This window comes from Geospiza fortis, unplaced genomic scaffold, assembly GCF_000277835.1.
Source record: "Geospiza fortis unplaced genomic scaffold, GeoFor_1.0 scaffold452, whole genome shotgun sequence".
NCBI classification, from domain to species: domain Eukaryota; kingdom Metazoa; phylum Chordata; class Aves; order Passeriformes; family Thraupidae; genus Geospiza; species Geospiza fortis.
Window position 1 is genome coordinate 345,309 of NW_005054369.1, and position 17,357 is coordinate 362,665.

The 17,357-nt window shown below is 36.8% G+C and overlaps 1 protein-coding gene across 2 annotated transcripts in view; it reads right to left on the bottom strand.

The window, feature by feature from the left end:
• Positions 1 to 16,780, bottom strand: part of ATE1 (arginyltransferase 1) — a 67,520-nt gene extending 50,740 nt beyond the window's left edge. The window contains exons 1-6 of one of the 2 annotated variants that reach the window (XM_014308434.2): positions 16,585 to 16,780; positions 16,166 to 16,228; positions 15,577 to 15,680; positions 14,558 to 14,830; positions 11,832 to 12,061; positions 10,087 to 10,215 (exon numbers count right to left, since the gene is read on the bottom strand). In XM_014308434.2, coding sequence (XP_014163909.1) covers positions 10,087 to 10,215; positions 11,832 to 12,061; positions 14,558 to 14,830; positions 15,577 to 15,680; positions 16,166 to 16,228; positions 16,585 to 16,646 — 861 coding nt within the window. In that variant the 5' untranslated portion in view covers positions 16,647 to 16,780. Of the gene's footprint in view, positions 1 to 9,045; positions 9,175 to 10,086; positions 10,216 to 11,831; positions 12,062 to 14,557; positions 14,831 to 15,576; positions 15,681 to 16,165; positions 16,229 to 16,584 lie in introns of both variants that reach the window. The other variant, XM_031059879.1, reaches the window with a different exon arrangement.
• Positions 16,781 to 17,357: the final 577 nt, after the last annotated feature.

The window sequence follows — 17,357 nt, forward strand, 5'->3', positions numbered from 1 at the left end:
CAGAAAAAGAAAGAAAACCATCACCAATGCATTAGGATACATTAATATTTAAATATACTCCTTCAAATACATATATTTGAAAAGCATCATCAGACTTTGTTTATGGAAATTTCATTTAAACCCTTCAACTCTCACATTCTGTTTAGAAGTACAACCAGATATAATAATTAACTATGCAAAGTACTTTATTTTCTATAAAACAGGAGATGGTTTTTAAAAATGTGATGTGAGAAAATGATCCCCCTGTAATACAGGTCTGTTTCTGTGTCCTTTATTTTAAATTACACATTAACCTCCTTTGGGACTCATTGCAACAGGGAGTCTTTTCCCACTGTTCCATTGATACCTCCCCTATCACCAAAGCATGGGGCCCTCATACCTCTTAATGGAAATTAATTAATTTACTTTCAAAATTAAAAGCTCATTTTAATTTTAAAGAAAAGGAAGGGCAAAGAAAAGAAAGAAAATCAACCTCCTGAAAGTGCAAGCATTTCAAACCTGGATTTTTGCCTCAACACAAAATGATGTGCTGCTGATAATTACCCAAAAAGGCAATCTTTTAATGATCTGGAGCTTGTCCAAGATTCTAAGAGTAATAAAATACAATACTTATTCATTTACTATCATTTACTTATTTGATACAAACACTTCCTTGTTGGTGGAGTCCACATTAGAGACGTTGCAGAGTTCTGGTATGTATTTAACCCCAAACATTCCCTTGTTAAATAACTACTTTAATACACAGTTTAATCCCCCCTCTTGTAATGGCTGGGTGATTTAATAAGTCAGCAGTTCCCACACTGCAGAGTAATAGTAAAAAGGAATTTTTAAATTAAAAGTTAGATAAAAAGAATACATATGGACACCTACAAAAACCTGACAGTTGTCAAGATTTTTTTGTCAAGAATTCCTTTAAGTTCTGAGATTATTGCTGCCTCATCTTGCTGATCTTGTCCTGCTGATCTATGGATTGATGGGAAACCTTTGGACACAGAAATTATGGAAGAACACTGAATTTCTATACTGTGATGGTGAAGGCAGAGGATTGTACATTTCCTATCATTTACCATTTCAGATCTAGTCACTATCACTCTAAATTACTCAGAGTCTGGAAGAACAAATTACTGTGGTACCTTAATTAAATTATTTTGGAATTATTTTGGTTTGGTGGATTCTTAAAAAAAACACTAATAATATTTAAAGAAAAAAAAATTAAAATTTTGAATTATTATTTTCCTGAAGTAAAAATACAGAAAATTACAAATTCTTGCACTATGAGCGCATCCATCCATACAGCCAGTGGTTTTACAAAGTGCAGGTTTCAGGAAAAATAAACCATGTGTAATTAATTTTCATGTCAGAAGACCCCCAATAGTTCTTAATCTGTAACTTTAGCTGTAGAGCGCAAACTAAACCCTATGGTGAGAAATCTGAGCCATGACACTTTTCAAATAGTTTTATCAATTCTCCAGGCCCTGCTGCCCAGTCCCTTGGCTCTGAGGGTGAAGGGGAACTTTTGAAGTTTAATAACTTCTGCTCTTATAGCTACTAGAAAAAAAATTCTTAACTGCACCTGAATTTGTATCACAATCTTAAGGAAAAAAAAGCAAGTCTTGTTATAAATTGTTTCACCTGATGACACATGGTGATGTTCAGAGGTTAGACAATTTTCTTAAACTAATCTATGCATTAATGTAAAAAAGAAAACATTAGATTCAGCTTTTAAATTAACAAACTCATCTAACACTGCAAGATTATTACGAAAACAATTAAAAATTATTCAATAAACCATGAAAGAAATACAGCCAAAAGCTGATATTGTGTGTAAAATAACTCAATATGTCACACAAACACAATTCAAATTCCTTTCACAAAGCCATGCTTTTCTAATTTTAATTTCCAACTGATTTACATAAACTTTTAAAAGCTTTATAACATATAAGAAATCCACATCATTTTTACTTTGGTGCAAGCTAATTACAGTTGCCAGAAGGAATCAACTCAACAACAGGGAGTAAGTTTAAACATAATTATTAAAACTAAGAAGAAACACATCACTGAGAATTAAATCAAAGGGAGAAAAAAAGGCAGAAAAATAAAAAGCAGGTTGGGTTCAACCCAAAGCTTCTTGCTGGAGTAAGAGCACGTGCACAGCTTTAAAAAGAGGCCATAAAGCAGAGTGTTAACACCTGCTCCCTTTTACACGGGGGAAGAGATTCAGGAGCTAAACTGGAATGGGTTTCACCGGGCAGCTCGGGATTTCTGCAGGGGAAGGTCCTGATGTCACAGGAGGACACCACGTCCTTCTCAGAAACCTTCCAGGTGCCAGCAGCAGGAGCTGCACAATTATCTGAGATATTCCACAAAAAGCATTCATTTATCATCCCCCCTTTGACAGTATTAAGGGTTTGCTCATATTTGCAATTCACTGCCAAGGAAAGCTAAGTACCTGCCCCTTTTTTTGGGATACAGAAGGATAAGCAATGGATATGGGATTTGGGCCTTCCTTCTTTTTGTTTTTTAAAATCCAATTTCTGAACAGGATTAAAATAAACCAAGGATTTTGGTCACATGGGGTTTTTTTGCTTGGTTTTTACAGAGGTGCAAGGCTCATAAGAAACTAAAAAATAAAGATGGCAAGTCATAAAACCTGCAAATCCAGTGCATCACTTCCATGCTGCCATATTTTAATTGAAATAATCTTCCTTACCCAAAACAGATCAGAATCAGCCTTACCATAAAGTTGTGCAGTGAAAAGGTAAAAAATAAGTCAGTGTTTCAGTAAGGTGAGGAGCAGCTGCTAGCAATCCTCTCCCACAGAAAAGAAAACAACAAACCAAACAATAAAAACAAACTAGCTAGGAAAATACATTGAAATCGAGATGAAAAATGAAGTAAATTTTTAAACTTTCTGTAGAAATCATGAAAATGGGACCAAATGTAGCATTTTTACAGGAAAAGACAGTGCAAACTACCCTTGAACCAGACAATAAATTAGAGTTCAGCAGAGGAATCAAAGACTTATCCCAGTGCTGACTCTATTTAGTATTTTCAACAACTGCTAAACAAAAATACAACATTCAACAAAAATACAGACGTGCAGAAACAATAGAGTTTCAGAGATATTCACAGACCTAAAGGTGAAGAAAGAGCCTTCAAAACTAGGAAGAAGGATTTAAAGTTTACAAAGGCAAGAGGGACTTAAATGTAGTCTTAAGTGTAGTTTTCAGTGCAAGGATGGGACTAATGAAATATTGTACATTTCAGTTACAATTTCAATTCCTTTATGGAGTGACAAAAGTCACTGTGGCTTTCTTGCTCAGAAGAAATTTCCTCTCAGTATACTGGAGGTTTATCAGTATTACAGTGACGATTATTTAATTTTATATGGATTTACCTAGAAAACGCAGTGGCAAAATCAAGAATATAAACTGAGATACAAAAAGAATCTGAACTGAAATTATTAGACTGTGGACAAGTTAATTGTCTGGATGCCTAAATTCTTTTGCTTTTCTATTTCATGATAAATTCCATGAATCCACAGCACTGCAGTCACAAGGGCCACAAATGAAAAGAAGACATTGGGCTGATATAGAAATACTCATTCAAAGTCCTAAAGTCAGAGCTACCAGGATGTGAAATCCAAGTTCACTGCAGTGAGATGTTCTGCCATGGCTTCCAGGAGCTGAATAAAAATGTACAGAAGGCTAAAAATAACCACAAAGGCTATTGATTTTTAAGCATTCTCTCACCGGAATGTAAGAGAGGAAACTAGGTTAGGGAGACCTAAAATTTTGCAACTGGCTGCTGATACCAGTTTGGAGCTGATCAGAACGTGCTCCTTGGCATTTCTCAGCCTGCTCACTCAGTTTTTTTCTATTGGTTCAAGTGGATTCCTGGGAAGCAATTAGAAAAAAAAAAATAAAGGGGGAGGGTGAAAGAAAAACCCCACTCTACGTATTTCAGTAATTTTTTGCACCTTTTCAAACAGTGTATCTTTTGTGTGTCCTGAAATTCTTTTCTTCCAAGACAAATATTTAGCTAAGCACAAAGCAAAGAGAGAGTCCAGCTACTTTCACAGAGGGAACAGACAGATACTGTTTTTCTACAAGTTTGTCATTATGAAACCCTCGTGAAAAGTTAAATAAAATGTTTGCTTCAGGAGCAATAGCAATAAACTGTTCACTCTTGCTCTCTCTGGAAACTACTGTAGAATTTTTATGATCTTTTATGGAAATGTTTTCTAGCTTGTGTAGCTGCCACATAAGCTTGTTTCAGTTACACTTCAGCTGGGTTTCCTAAAGACAAAGACTGCTGCAAAAAGACTTGATGTCAGAAATGTGATGCCTCTGATGAGATGATACTTCATTAAAAACTGCTAAAGACACGCCCTGTTCTATCCAAATTAGCCATTGATTATTTCATTGGGATCAAAAATTTCCTCCTTGGCATAAAAAGGCTAAATGTATTTGTTTCATGTAAATTCTTTGATCCAGATCTCCACCTATAATTTCATTTATCACATCTCTTCATTTAAAACACAAGAGATTCAGGTGGCAAAATGTGCTGAAATATCTATCTGAAATGATCTAAATGCTCTGAAATACCTATCTCCAGGTACTTTATAAATCATCCTGAAGCTGGAGTAGAGCTGGATCACAGCATCTTCCAGGTGATTTCTATTCTGCAAGGCCCTCCCTGCATTTTCTACCCAGAAACAGGGATTTTTGGTGCTGAGCAAGAGTTAAAACATTTGCAGATAAGGCCTGCTCGTAGCAAAGCACAGACAAGCCATTACACAGCTTCCATAAATCCAGTGGAATTGGATCATCCAAAGAGACAAATCTTGGGATTATACAAGACACAAGTCCATTCTTCTTATTCTCAGATCATCCTTCCATATATTAATCTACACATTTTCTTCCAGAAATATAACCAAAGACTATTAAAAGTTTCTCAATTTTAAAAATAGACTCCAAATCCATATTTATCTATTTCTCTGTGCATGAATTATTACAACAAAGCTGTATTACCATTTACTGTTTTTCTTATGAAAAATGAAAAAAACGTGAACAAACCCTAATCCACATGATTTTTTTGCATAATTATTTTACTCTTGATATGCTGATCAGTTCTATAATTTATTCTCCAGCTTATCTTTCACTGATGTCACAGGGTAGCAAGGTTATTTTAATATAAGGATGCTCAACCTACTCTCATCTCTCTGCTCATTAGAGGTCTCCATTTCTCAGTTTTTCCAAGCTTTCATGATTTCAATTTCTTTTCCTTATAGCTTGACCCATTTCACAAAATAAATATAACGACCATTAAGCCAGGAAATAACCCAAACAAATAAATCCTTGCAATTGATTACATTTGTGGGGGTTTTGTATGTTACAGACACAGCTCCTCATGCTAAACATGACTGCATCTTCCACTGCTTTAAAAACACCCCAACAAACAAGAAAACAACAAAACAAAACAAAGCCATTGAAAATAAAAAAAGAAAAAGACAGCTCTGTTATACTGGGAATGGGACCATCATTTTGAACCTGAGATAAAGAGACACCTAAAGCATTTTCATAAAGAGTCAGAAGAAATGCAAAGAATGGGACAAACACTAATCCAGATTGTTTCAATAGTTCCAAAAATGAGCAACTCAGGAACTTATTCAAGAGCAGCCTTAGATAAACTTTTCCAATAGGCAGGGAAACACCTATATTCCTAATTTCCATGATGTTATCTGAACTCATTCATTGCTATTTATATTTGAACTTCACAATCTGTTCAGGCTCCCCCTAATTCATCTCATTTTCTCCAACAACTATAATAAAAATAAATATATCCCTCAAACAGTGGATGCTCATGCATTTACACAGTAGCTGAATAAAGTTTTGTGCTCCCACAGAGGAAAACTGAAAAATCAATTTTTCCTCAGCCCTATTCAAGAGCAACTACTATAAAGAAACCTTCAGTATGAAAATTGCCTGCTATGTTTTTCCTCAGGACACCAATTCCATACAATACAAACATGCTGACATAAACATTCTTCAGTGCTAACAAGTTTGTGTAACATCAGGAATTGACTCCACTCCAAAGCACAGACACAACCAGGTCGGTTTTGAAGTTGAATTCCTGCAGTAAGTGATCAAAAGTTCTTGAGAGGGGTGAGAGGATTTCCAGGGTAAATTAAACTTCTACCAGACCAACTAAGAAAAAAAAAATGGCATAATGAATATTTTAAAAGACTATGCAGAAAATAGTTGTGGCTTTTATGCCAAGATAAAAACCAATTTGAATTTTTTTTTCTCTTGCAAGCTAAATTGGTTTTAATTCCAGGAGCAAGGGAATACTTTAAACTGTTCCTAGAATATTAACCTATTTGGCAGAGAGATATTTCTACCTTACCCAATCTTCTCCTTGCCAGTGAAAGAGGAACAGAAGATTGTGGTGATGCTTCCATAGAAAGCAAAGTTTCATCACAAGTCTGGAACTTGGGAAAAGCTGATTTCCTAAGTTTCCACCTTGCTTTTTATCAGAACAAACAGAAGTCACAGCCTCACTCAGGAATCAGTACTGCATCACCAAAATGTGCTGCAGGATTGTCCCCAGCAAAATCTCCAATTATTTTAATAACCACACTGTAATTGGTGCTGTGCAGTCTTCAGCAGGGAAACAGAAGGAAAGGAGGAAAAGCCAAAATTTAAAGAGACTCAGCATCCTGAAGGGCACCAAAACACCAATTATCACTGGGCTCAAACTGGCATTAACCCGAGAGTGCCCACAAGTTCAACTCCACAATTCCCTGCCCTGAAAATCCTCTGCTCTCCCTTCTGACATAAACTCCTGATGGAAAGCTGAATTTACATTACTGAGGTGCAAAAAGGCCTTCTCCACACTCACTGAGCAATAATCAGCTTCATTGTTCACATATCTTTTGTTACTATTTGTGAACATTTTTATAGTTTTTCCCATTAGTGTTATTCTCAAATAACTACCAAAATTCTAAATTGATTCTCAGAATTGCTTTTTAATATAATAAGGTTAATATTAAACTAGCCTAGAAACAGAGAGTGTATTGTAATGCCAACAATCTAAGAATATATTCCCAAAAGAAGTTGTTAATATGTCCCATAACAATCTTTGTATGATTCTGAATTTAAATATAGGCAAGTTTCTAAATATGAAGTGTTAATATAAAACTAAAGACTATCCCTAAACTAGAAACTTTCCAAACACAAAAGTGTGCAGGACTCTCCCTTAAAAAAACCCCAACAACCTCACAGAGTATTTTGCACAAATTAAAAGTGAAAAATCCTGGATATTTGCCAGTTTAAAGCACAAAGCAGACTTCTTACTATCCTGATAAAAGGTCCTGTGTATAGGAGAGAATTTTATTCCCTTTGCTTAAAAAACTCCTTGGTTCCATAATGTCTGAAGGATATATTAAAAAGTCTGAAAAAGAGGAAGAAGAAAAAGTTTTGAGGTCTTACAAGCAGCATTTTTTACCCTTCCTCTCAATAACTTGGATCAGTTTTACCCTACTTGGTACCTTAGAAGTGACTCAGATAACTCTTTTCCCACACAAATTCATTATTAAAAAAAAAAAAGGATTCTAAACTACATGAAAACACATTTTTGTGTAAAACATGCTTCAGTTTACTTCCTGCAGAGATCAAATACAAAATGTTGATTGAAGGGAGAGTGTTAGTTCCTAACTGTGAATAAAAAAACCTTCTTGGCCAGGCAGTCTCATGAACACTAAATATGATTTACCAAGGCTGAAAAAGAACCTAAATTCAAACCCATCAGCATCAGACCAAGTTTTTACATTCAGTAGATGCTTCAGAGAAGGTTTTTATGTTTCCCCTGGAATTATCTAAACCTGCATAAACATGAGGCCAAAGGGAGAAGATAAAGATAAAGTAGGGAACCCCTATGGCAGGTAATAAGGAAAAAGAGCATAAAAATCTGTTACACTATTAGCAGTGAACAGAAATCCATCTCCTTCCAACAGCAATTCCCAGGACAGCCTTTACACCTTCAGGTGCTGGAAACCTGACTGTCCCTAACACATCTTTCCAGGCTGAAATGCTTCCATCATGGCAGAAAAATCAAGTCTCTAATCTGCCCAGGTAATGCTGGGTACAAATCTAGTAAACAGCTCAGTCTCTCTTGGCATGCCTCCAATTTCTACATTTTTATAATTAAACCCACTTAGGCCAGCAATTATAAAAAGGGTAGAGACTACTACTTACTGTTATGAGACCTATTATTTTACTAAACAAAGTGAAATGGATTTTATGGCTTTCCAGAGTAGCATTACAGACATCTTGCTAAAAAATAAAAACTGAGCTCTCCTTACACTCTTGAACTAAAGCCAAAAATTATGATGTGGTTTTACAATTCTACCTGGAAAGCAGCCCCAGTTTACAAGGTTTCACTTCTGCAGATAGTTCACTCTCAGGAACAGAAAATCCTGACTAGCTGACCAATAATAAAGCTGCACATCTGCAGTAGAGAGAAGTGAGAGATCTGAGGTAGCATTTTCATTAATTCTGCCAATGAGGAGGTTGTGCCACCTGCCAGAGAAATGGAGAACTGCTGCTTGTTCAGAACCCCATATGCATTTTTAATTATTTTTCATTTATTAGATTAGGATTATCCTCTGTAAACACCCTTTTAAGAGCAGGGTTTATCCATATGCAAAATATTCTCATTAAGCTTCAGATGATCAGCTGGTGAGATACTTTTGCACTATTGCTACTGTGAAGGTGAGTTCCAGTTGAGCAGTGTGCTTAGCAATGGAATGGGAATAAAACTCACATTTTCAAAACCTTCAGTTGTTAAATAAGCAAGAACACAAAAAATCAGGGAGAAACATAAAAAAGGTACCAAAGAACTTTAAAGCAGAAGATGATTTTGCCATCAAAAAACCTCAGGAATGGCAATTTCAATGATTTCATATTTAGATTAGCATTTCCCAGCATCTAGGTGTGCATATGAAGAAGCTGTTGGCAGAAAGGTGCATGCAGTGAACTGTACCTCGTTCTCCCCACAGTCAGAAGGTGTGTCCTTGTGTACAGACATCTGATACTTGGCAAATAAAGTGGCAGATTGGTTGAAGGATGATTTGAACTGGGGGTCCTCAAAGGAGACAGGTACTAACCTCACCTTCAGAGCAAGGGAAATAGAAGCATTCTGTTTTGAGTGCATGTCATCAGATCATCTGCTTCTGAAGGTCAGGCTAGTGAAAGATCTCCTCCTAAGCACTTCAAAGCCTCTGAAGTCAGTTTTCTACCTCAAAAATAATAAGACAACTCCCTATTTTTACTGATATCTAAGAATCAACTACAAATTTTAGTTTTATTGCACAGTCTCAAGGAATTCTTAAAATGTTTTATTTTTAATGGCACATCACTCCTTGATTGCCCTGGTTCAACAATTACTTGTTCTTGCTACATAGACTGTTTCTCCAAACTCATGATATATTTTTTTCCTTCTAGAATAGAGATGTAACACATCTGACAGTTCAGTCTTACACTCCACCTATTCACTGCAGGAAGCAGCAATAAAGTATAAATTCAGATGGAGTGACAGGTTACTTTTTAAAGGCTTAAACTGAAACTGAAGAGAATTATTTCACTCTGGTGAACCGTAAACCAACAATTTGTGTGTGTGACAAACTTTTGCTCACATGTTGGCCCTGATCATTATATCCTTCTTGTGGAAACACTCAAACCAAAGCCAAGGAGAACAGTTACCAGGCTGAGTGTCCAGCTGGATTTAGTTCTTATGGGATTTGTATTTTTAAGGCCCATCTCTATCTCCAAGAGCCTCACCCTCTCCATTTCTTACCCAACAACAGCATCCATAACTTTTCTGCCTGCACCTAAAACCAAATATTTGTGGCACTCACAGAGAGGTATCAAGAGTCTGCACTTTCAGGATGTTGATTTTATTGGACACATATTTTACAAGCTCCTGAATATACAATGGATATAAAATCCACATTTGTTTCTCCTAGAAACAGGACACATGAAATGGAGGGGAAGTTTTGCATAAAATTAAATTTGGCCTTCTGACCTGATTTATGGTTGGTTTATCAGGTGGGTCCTTATGAATGACCATCTGGTAACGTTTATAGACCTGGTAAGACTCCTGAAATGTGGCTTTGAACTGTGAACTTGGTGGAGATGATCTCACCACCCTCACCTTCAGAAGAAGTTAAACACATTTATTATTAAAATATCATGCAATGACTATACATTTATACATAAAATAAACATCACAACAGAGAGAAATTCCACCCTCCTGCACAAGGGCCATCACAAATTAATTACTATTAGCCAAGAGTCTTCTAATTCTCCAGCTCAATTTATGCTACTGAAGGTTTTTAAATTGACACTGAATAACACAAAAGATTTTCAAACTGCAAATTAACTAAAATGCTTAGAGAAGATCTACACAATTTTCAGGAAATAATGTCAACAAATGGTATGCAGATTATAATTTTAAAGAGATTTTCTGTGCTACTTAAAATATTCTCTAATAGTCTCAAACTACACTGAAAAATACTTGAAAGGCTTGGAAGACTCAAATCTCTGCTTTTCACCCCAACCCCATGTTTTTATGGCAATAATCCCAAGGCGATATCAAGGTACTTTTAAAATTGAAAAAGGAAGATGAAGCAGTGTTTCCATACTCAATTATGAGTTAACCATAACAAGGAGTTACCAATCCTCACACCATCACCATTAAACACACAAAAATAATTTTAAAAAGTAATCTATAAATTAAACATTCTTCTTAGTAAAAATGATTGCTCCCTAAGCAAAAGAATGCTACCCCAGAGGCAGCAGTGCATGCCTGTTCAAAAATATTTAAGGTCATATTAATTTCAAAAACTATGCAATTTTCAGAATGGTTCTATTTTCACAAGGAGCAAATGTTTTTTAATACTTCTAATCTTCTAAAAAGATGCTCAGACAAAGCCATCATTCTTCTCTTAAAGAACTCCTCAGGAAATGTGAAGGAGTTAGGGAGACAAATCAATTTTGTGGCTTCTAGTCAGCAAATATTTTCATTTCCAGTAGCATCATTGAAAATGATCAAGAAAACATTTAGTTAGCTTTCCAGCTTATGGAAAAAATAGCAGGAAAAATGGTTTTATGATTAACAAATGTTATAAAATCCAAAAGTCTTCCAGATTACTGTCTCATAGATGCAGTGGCAACCAATGTATTAAGCAAACTTTTTTATTCTCATTTTTACAGCTTTCAAAGACATCAACACACACCAATGACGTGTAAAGAGCAACTACCTTGTTATCTGATTAATTTAATGAAGTTGCTGCTTCCTTGTCAAGTTTCATTAGCTTAAGTAGTTTAAATATTTATATACTGCAGACCTAAATAGTGAATTTCTCTCATTATTTGACACTCGGTTAATTCAAAGATTTTCATTTTCAAGTCACTCTGTATGAAATTTATTTGCAAGCTATTTTAGTAACTGAACTGCTAGGACATTGCAGTACAAGAGTACCCTCCTGTGGTTAAAAAGAGTGCAGCTGCACCATAGCTGTGTAATTTATATAAATACATATATATACATATATATATACACTCCTATGATGCATATCTATATATATATATCTATCTATATCTATATCTATATCTAGATATAAGTATACATCGTTCAGTACCACATATATTTCAAGATTTAAGCCACACCTGCTCCATAAAGCCATAAATACAGACTTAAGCTTTTCCAAAACTCCTTAACTGGACCTTTCCTTCATCTGCCTCCAACAACAGTGAACAAGAGATTACCTCTAATTTGTGTTGTGCATCATCAGGTAGAGGGACAAAAACGAAGTCTTCAATGTTTTTAGGCTGGTTTGTTTTAGATTTAGAGTTTTGCAAGAGGAAAGCTTGATCTCCTTGAAGTTTAGAGCCTTCTGCTGTGCCCATCTGGTTCTGCAGGAGCTTCTGGAGTTTTCTCTCTTTCCTGATGTCCTTTGCTTTCCGACATGGGGGGTTGCTCAGATCAGCTCCTTTCCCTGGCACGGGCAAAGAGTTAAACACAACACCTGACAGCAAACAGCTTTCACCACATCACTGGAAATGGTTAAAATCACCATTTACTGCAGCCTGGGCTCTGAACTCAGCATGGCCTTTCACATTTACTACCACCAACAGCTGATGCCATGCTAATGCAGTGATTCTTCCACAGCTTCTTACTGCAGCACTAATCTGGAGTCACCTTGACCATTTCACCCCAAAGCCAAGGGTGTGCTTAAAAACTTGAAATACAACCACAAAATCAGAGAGAACTGGTGTTCTGCATTCAAAGCCCGTGTGTGTGTGTGTGTGTGTGTGTGTGTGTGTGTGTGTGTGTGTGTGGCACAGACTCCTATAAAGACACACACTCCAGAATAAAGCATTTATTTTTTTCTCACCTGGAATCCATAGGCAGGCTGTAGAAATGCTGCCAATTATGGTCATGTAATGGAAAAGGCCACAGAAGTTTGCATATTTGCTTAAAAGTATCTTCAGATTGTCTGTTTTAATCAATAAATTCATTTTTTGCAGTTTACCTCTACCTTTAACAGATCAGTCATTTATAGAATTGTATTTGTGAAGTGGTATTTGCTAAAAAGAGAAGTCAAACCCATGCACTGTTTCCCATCTTGATCCATTTGTTCCTTACTAATACAAGAACTGTGAGTTATAAAGCAACACAGATCCAAAGACATGAGGGAATTACAGACACTGTGTGACCTGTCCTCAGGCAAACAAGTCAGAGGAAGAGTTTATTTAAAACTCTCATGATATATTTGAAGAATGAGGACTTCATCTGTATCGGGATCTGTTTCATGTCTTGGATCTTCTCTAAGCTGTAAATTAGCAAGAAAAACTTCTTCAAGCAGTGACTGTGCCTACAGAGATATAAGCAAACCTTCTTTTCTATCTGAAACTGTGCAGAAACAGACCATTATTCCTAGAGGACAATGACCTGTTTTGTTTATAAAGGAATAAAAATGCAATTAAACAATCTTATTACTGACTAAGTCTACATTTTCCAAGATGAAAACTAAACATTTTTCTATCTGGAAAATTTTAAACTAAATTTGACCTGTGACACCAGCTAGCATTAAAAGAAAATAATTAAATAAGCTTCTGATGCACTTATTATTCACTTCTATCTTTAAAAACACCAGAAAGAAGCACACTAATGAATATTTCTGCTCTGTAAAATTAAACCTTTTTTTTTCTAAAATACACTACAATGTTACTTATCTGCATTTCCAGTCCTTAAGGTTTGACTCAAAGCTATTCTTAAACTAACTGAAGACCTTACTTCACCTTTTCCAAAGCACTGGCAGGTTTCTACACTCCTATTCCTTACCCAAGTCTGCCATCTGCTGTCAACAGCCACTTCATTTCTTTCCAATCCTAAGTTTACATAGGCCGAAGTTTTTAATTTATTATTTAAAACAAGAGAGCTTTGAAAATTTGTACAATAAAAGTCATATAAATAATAAACTATATAAGAGTTGTAAAGGTTTGTATAAGATCAAAATATAAAATACAGTTTTTAAAATTCTGTAATATTTCTATGCAGCACTACTGAATCTCTGAGCAAGAATTTCCTTTTATTTAGATGCAAAAATTGCTTATTAAGCTGGTGAAAATCAGATCTAATAGGGATGAGTGGTTATTAAGGAAAAAACGTTATTTTACATGAAATCAGCAATGCTACAGAAAGAGACAAAAGTACTTTGTTCTCCCAAACACTGGCACAACATGCAACAGGTGAGTGAAACCAGGAATTATTAGGATGTCCCAACACAGGCAGAAACTCGAAAGCCACAAATTTCCAGTAGGATTTTCCCTACCATGTACCAGTAAATCACAATAATGGGAATTCCCTTTATTTGCCAGAACAGGCGACACAAAATTGCAAACAAGATCTGTAAGACAAGGCTGCCTTACCTGTAGCCTCTGGGCCACAAAGTGTCTGTCAGCAATTCTACCTTAAATAAATTATTCTGGCAATAATCCACCCACCCTTTACTATCTTCCTGCCAGAAATCACCCATGTCCTAAGAGAAGGCAGAATCACAGAAGGGTTTGGGCTGGAAGAGACTTTTAAAAGGACACTTTCCACTGTCCCAGGCTGCTCCAAACCCCATCCAGCCTGGCCTTGGACACTTCAGGGATGGGGCAGCCCCAGCTGCTCTGGGCACCCCCAACCTCATCATAAAAAATTTCTAATCTAAATCTCCCCTCTTTAGTTTCAGATCTTAGAGATTCAGTCTTACTTAAGGTGAGGAAAAGAAGATAAATATAACTTTTTCATGTAACAAAATATAAATTACAATATTACAAATAACACGCAGCACCTCTCAATTTTTACAATGTAATTCCATAAACTGGGAGGAGCACAGGAAATAAAACAAAACAATTATTAATTTACTAAGCAAGATAAAAAGCAGGGATTTCAAGAAGATGCGAAATGATGAGAGCATACTCCAGTTACTGCCAGAAATTACCTGGCTTGGGTGGTGCATGAACAGCTTTAGCTGAATGTGATGCTTCTGCAGGGACTGGGGTGTCTTTGTCTGCACAGACCTGAACAGAATCTGATTCCACCTTCTGCACATTGCCCTCTTCTTTTGTTTCTCCTGAGTCCTTATCTTCATTCTCCACCCTCTCAGCCTGATCCACAGCCAAGGGAGTCAAGTCAGACTGACTGACCTGAGACTCGCTTTTGTATGGAAAATCACACGTGGCCACATCCTCTATATGGGAATCCATCGGCTCTTCTGTCAAGAATTAAAAGCTGCATGAGTGAATTTCTCTCTGTACAAACACAGCTCACACTTTCCACAACTAAAATTAATACTAAATTAACTTTAGTTTCCCATTTTACAAGTGTTTTCCCACAGTATTGCAACAGTCTGAACACAGAGTTTCCTTTATGATCCCCAACTACGAACATCAATTCATTTATGAGAACAGTTTTATTTCCTCCACTAAAACTGGACAGTCAAATATTTCAAGCCAGAACTTCAAACAAATAACAACAGGCAAACCTAGCATACCACACATACAAAAGAGGCAGATTATAATGATTCAGAACCAATACAAGTTTCACCACCACAAAGAATTGCTGAGTTTGGTGCTGGATAAATGGAGGGTGACTGGAAAAACCCTCTTTGTTTGCTCTTCCTTTTCTCTGCCACCAGCTGCTCTAGTTAGTCCTCTCCAGATTACCAGTTTCATGACAGAAGTAAAAACAGCATCTAATTCTCTGCAGCACCCAGCTAGAAAGTGAGGACATGCCCAGGAAAAGAAGGTGGTCTATGGAAAAAGTAAGGAAATATTTTCTTCAATAACCCCAGCCTCCTGAACAATTTGGCTTCTGGGCTACTGAAGTGCTCAAGACACAGCCCAGCCAGGGGTCTACACACAGAATTCAAAGCCCATTTGCCATCTGACCACTCAAGCAGGTATTTAAATCCTCCTTCCACACATCAGTATTGGTTTTCAAACACTCGGTGTTTCTTACCTTCGCTCGTTACTTTTGAAACATCTCCTTTGGAAATAAATTTCAACATTTTCTTCAGAACCTTCTTGTGGGACTTGGAGGCCTGAAAATGCAAAGCTCGGCACCTAAAAAAGAACATTTCTTCTGTGAAAGACTGTTTCAGGAAAAAAAAAGGTTAAGGAACCACTTACAAAAATTACATTGTAATCTCTATTTATTTCTTAAGTTTCCCTGTATTGAGTGGTCAAAGGTTTTATCAACACTTTTGAGATAATGAAATTACATTGTCTTCTACTGAATAATATCAATCCTTATGCCATGTTTTTTATGTGTATCTCCAGAATTACTAAAATACAAATGTAAGCCTCTCTTATTTGGGCTGCTAAAGCAGTGTTTGTGGGTTACAGACAAAGTTATTTCCTTACAGGAAAATATCCCAGAGCTGCTCATGTCCCTATGCACAAACCCAAGAGCATATATTTACTGTTCAAAGTATCATTAAAAGTAGATCAACTTCTCAAGTATGATGTATTTCAAGCAGCAAACACAAATGGTGGAACATATTTGATGTGGTCAAATCCCTTACAAAAGCGTACTTTGAGTTTCTTACCTTATTGTGTATTGAGGACAACATGTTTGATTCATGATAGGTTTGTAGACATATTTTCCACTTCTGAAAAGAGTAAAATAAATATGCATTGATGGTTTTTTGTTGTTGTTTATACTACAAAATAAATGAAGAAGCTTTTTTATAAAAATCACATCAAAACATTTCATGATGAAATATCAAAGAGCGCGTTCTTCAGTTCTTTGCTGACTGTATTATCCTTCTAAAATCACTGAGTATTTCCCTGTTTGAAAGTCATGTTACAATAGGTAAAACAGAGCACTGGACAAATAGTTCAATTACTCATGGATATAAAAGTATATTTATAGATCTAAATTTAAATGTGGATTCTAAATTTAAATGTAGATTCTAACTGTTGTATCAACTGACAACATGGCTTTGTATTTTCTTTTTCAATGTACCTTCGCCATCCTCTGTCTATGAGATCCTGGTAATCTTGAACTGTCATCGAATGTGCCCACATACCTGAAATAAACAACACAGCAGCACACTTGACTGACCGTGGTTTGGCTGTACAATATAACAAACTCTGCAGAACTGCCTGGAGCCCCTCTGCTCTGGGACAGGCTGGGAGAGCTGGGGGTGCTCACCTGGAGAGGAGAGGGCTCCAGGGAGAGCTCAGAGCCCCGGCCAGGGCCTGAAAGGGCTCCAGAGAGGGACTGGGACAAGGGATGGAGGGACAGGACACAGGGAACGGCTCCCACTGCCAGAGGGCAGGGTTAGATGGGATAATAGGAAGAAATTCGTGGCTGTGAGGGTGGAAACGCCCTGGCTGAGGGTGCCTAGAGAAGGTGTGGCTGCCCCTGGATCCCTGGCAGTGCCCAAGGCCAGGCTGGACAGGGCTTGGAGCACCTTGGGACAGTGGAAGGTGTCCCTGCCATGGCAGGGGCGACACTGGATGGGATTTTTCCAACCCAAACCATCCTGTGATTCTGCGGTTACTGCAAATCTGAGTAACTAATGGCCACTTATGCATAGATGACTTACGTATTCTTAAATATGGTAATTACTGATTTCAATAACCACTTTAAATGCAAAAACCCTAAGCCCAACACAAATCCTGGGATGCAATTAAGCATACTTCTCTCACCGCATCAGCGCTAAGTTCCTCGGGGCACCTCCCACTCCCCAGAAATATACAAGGAAAACAACACAGAATCCCAGCTCAGTTATG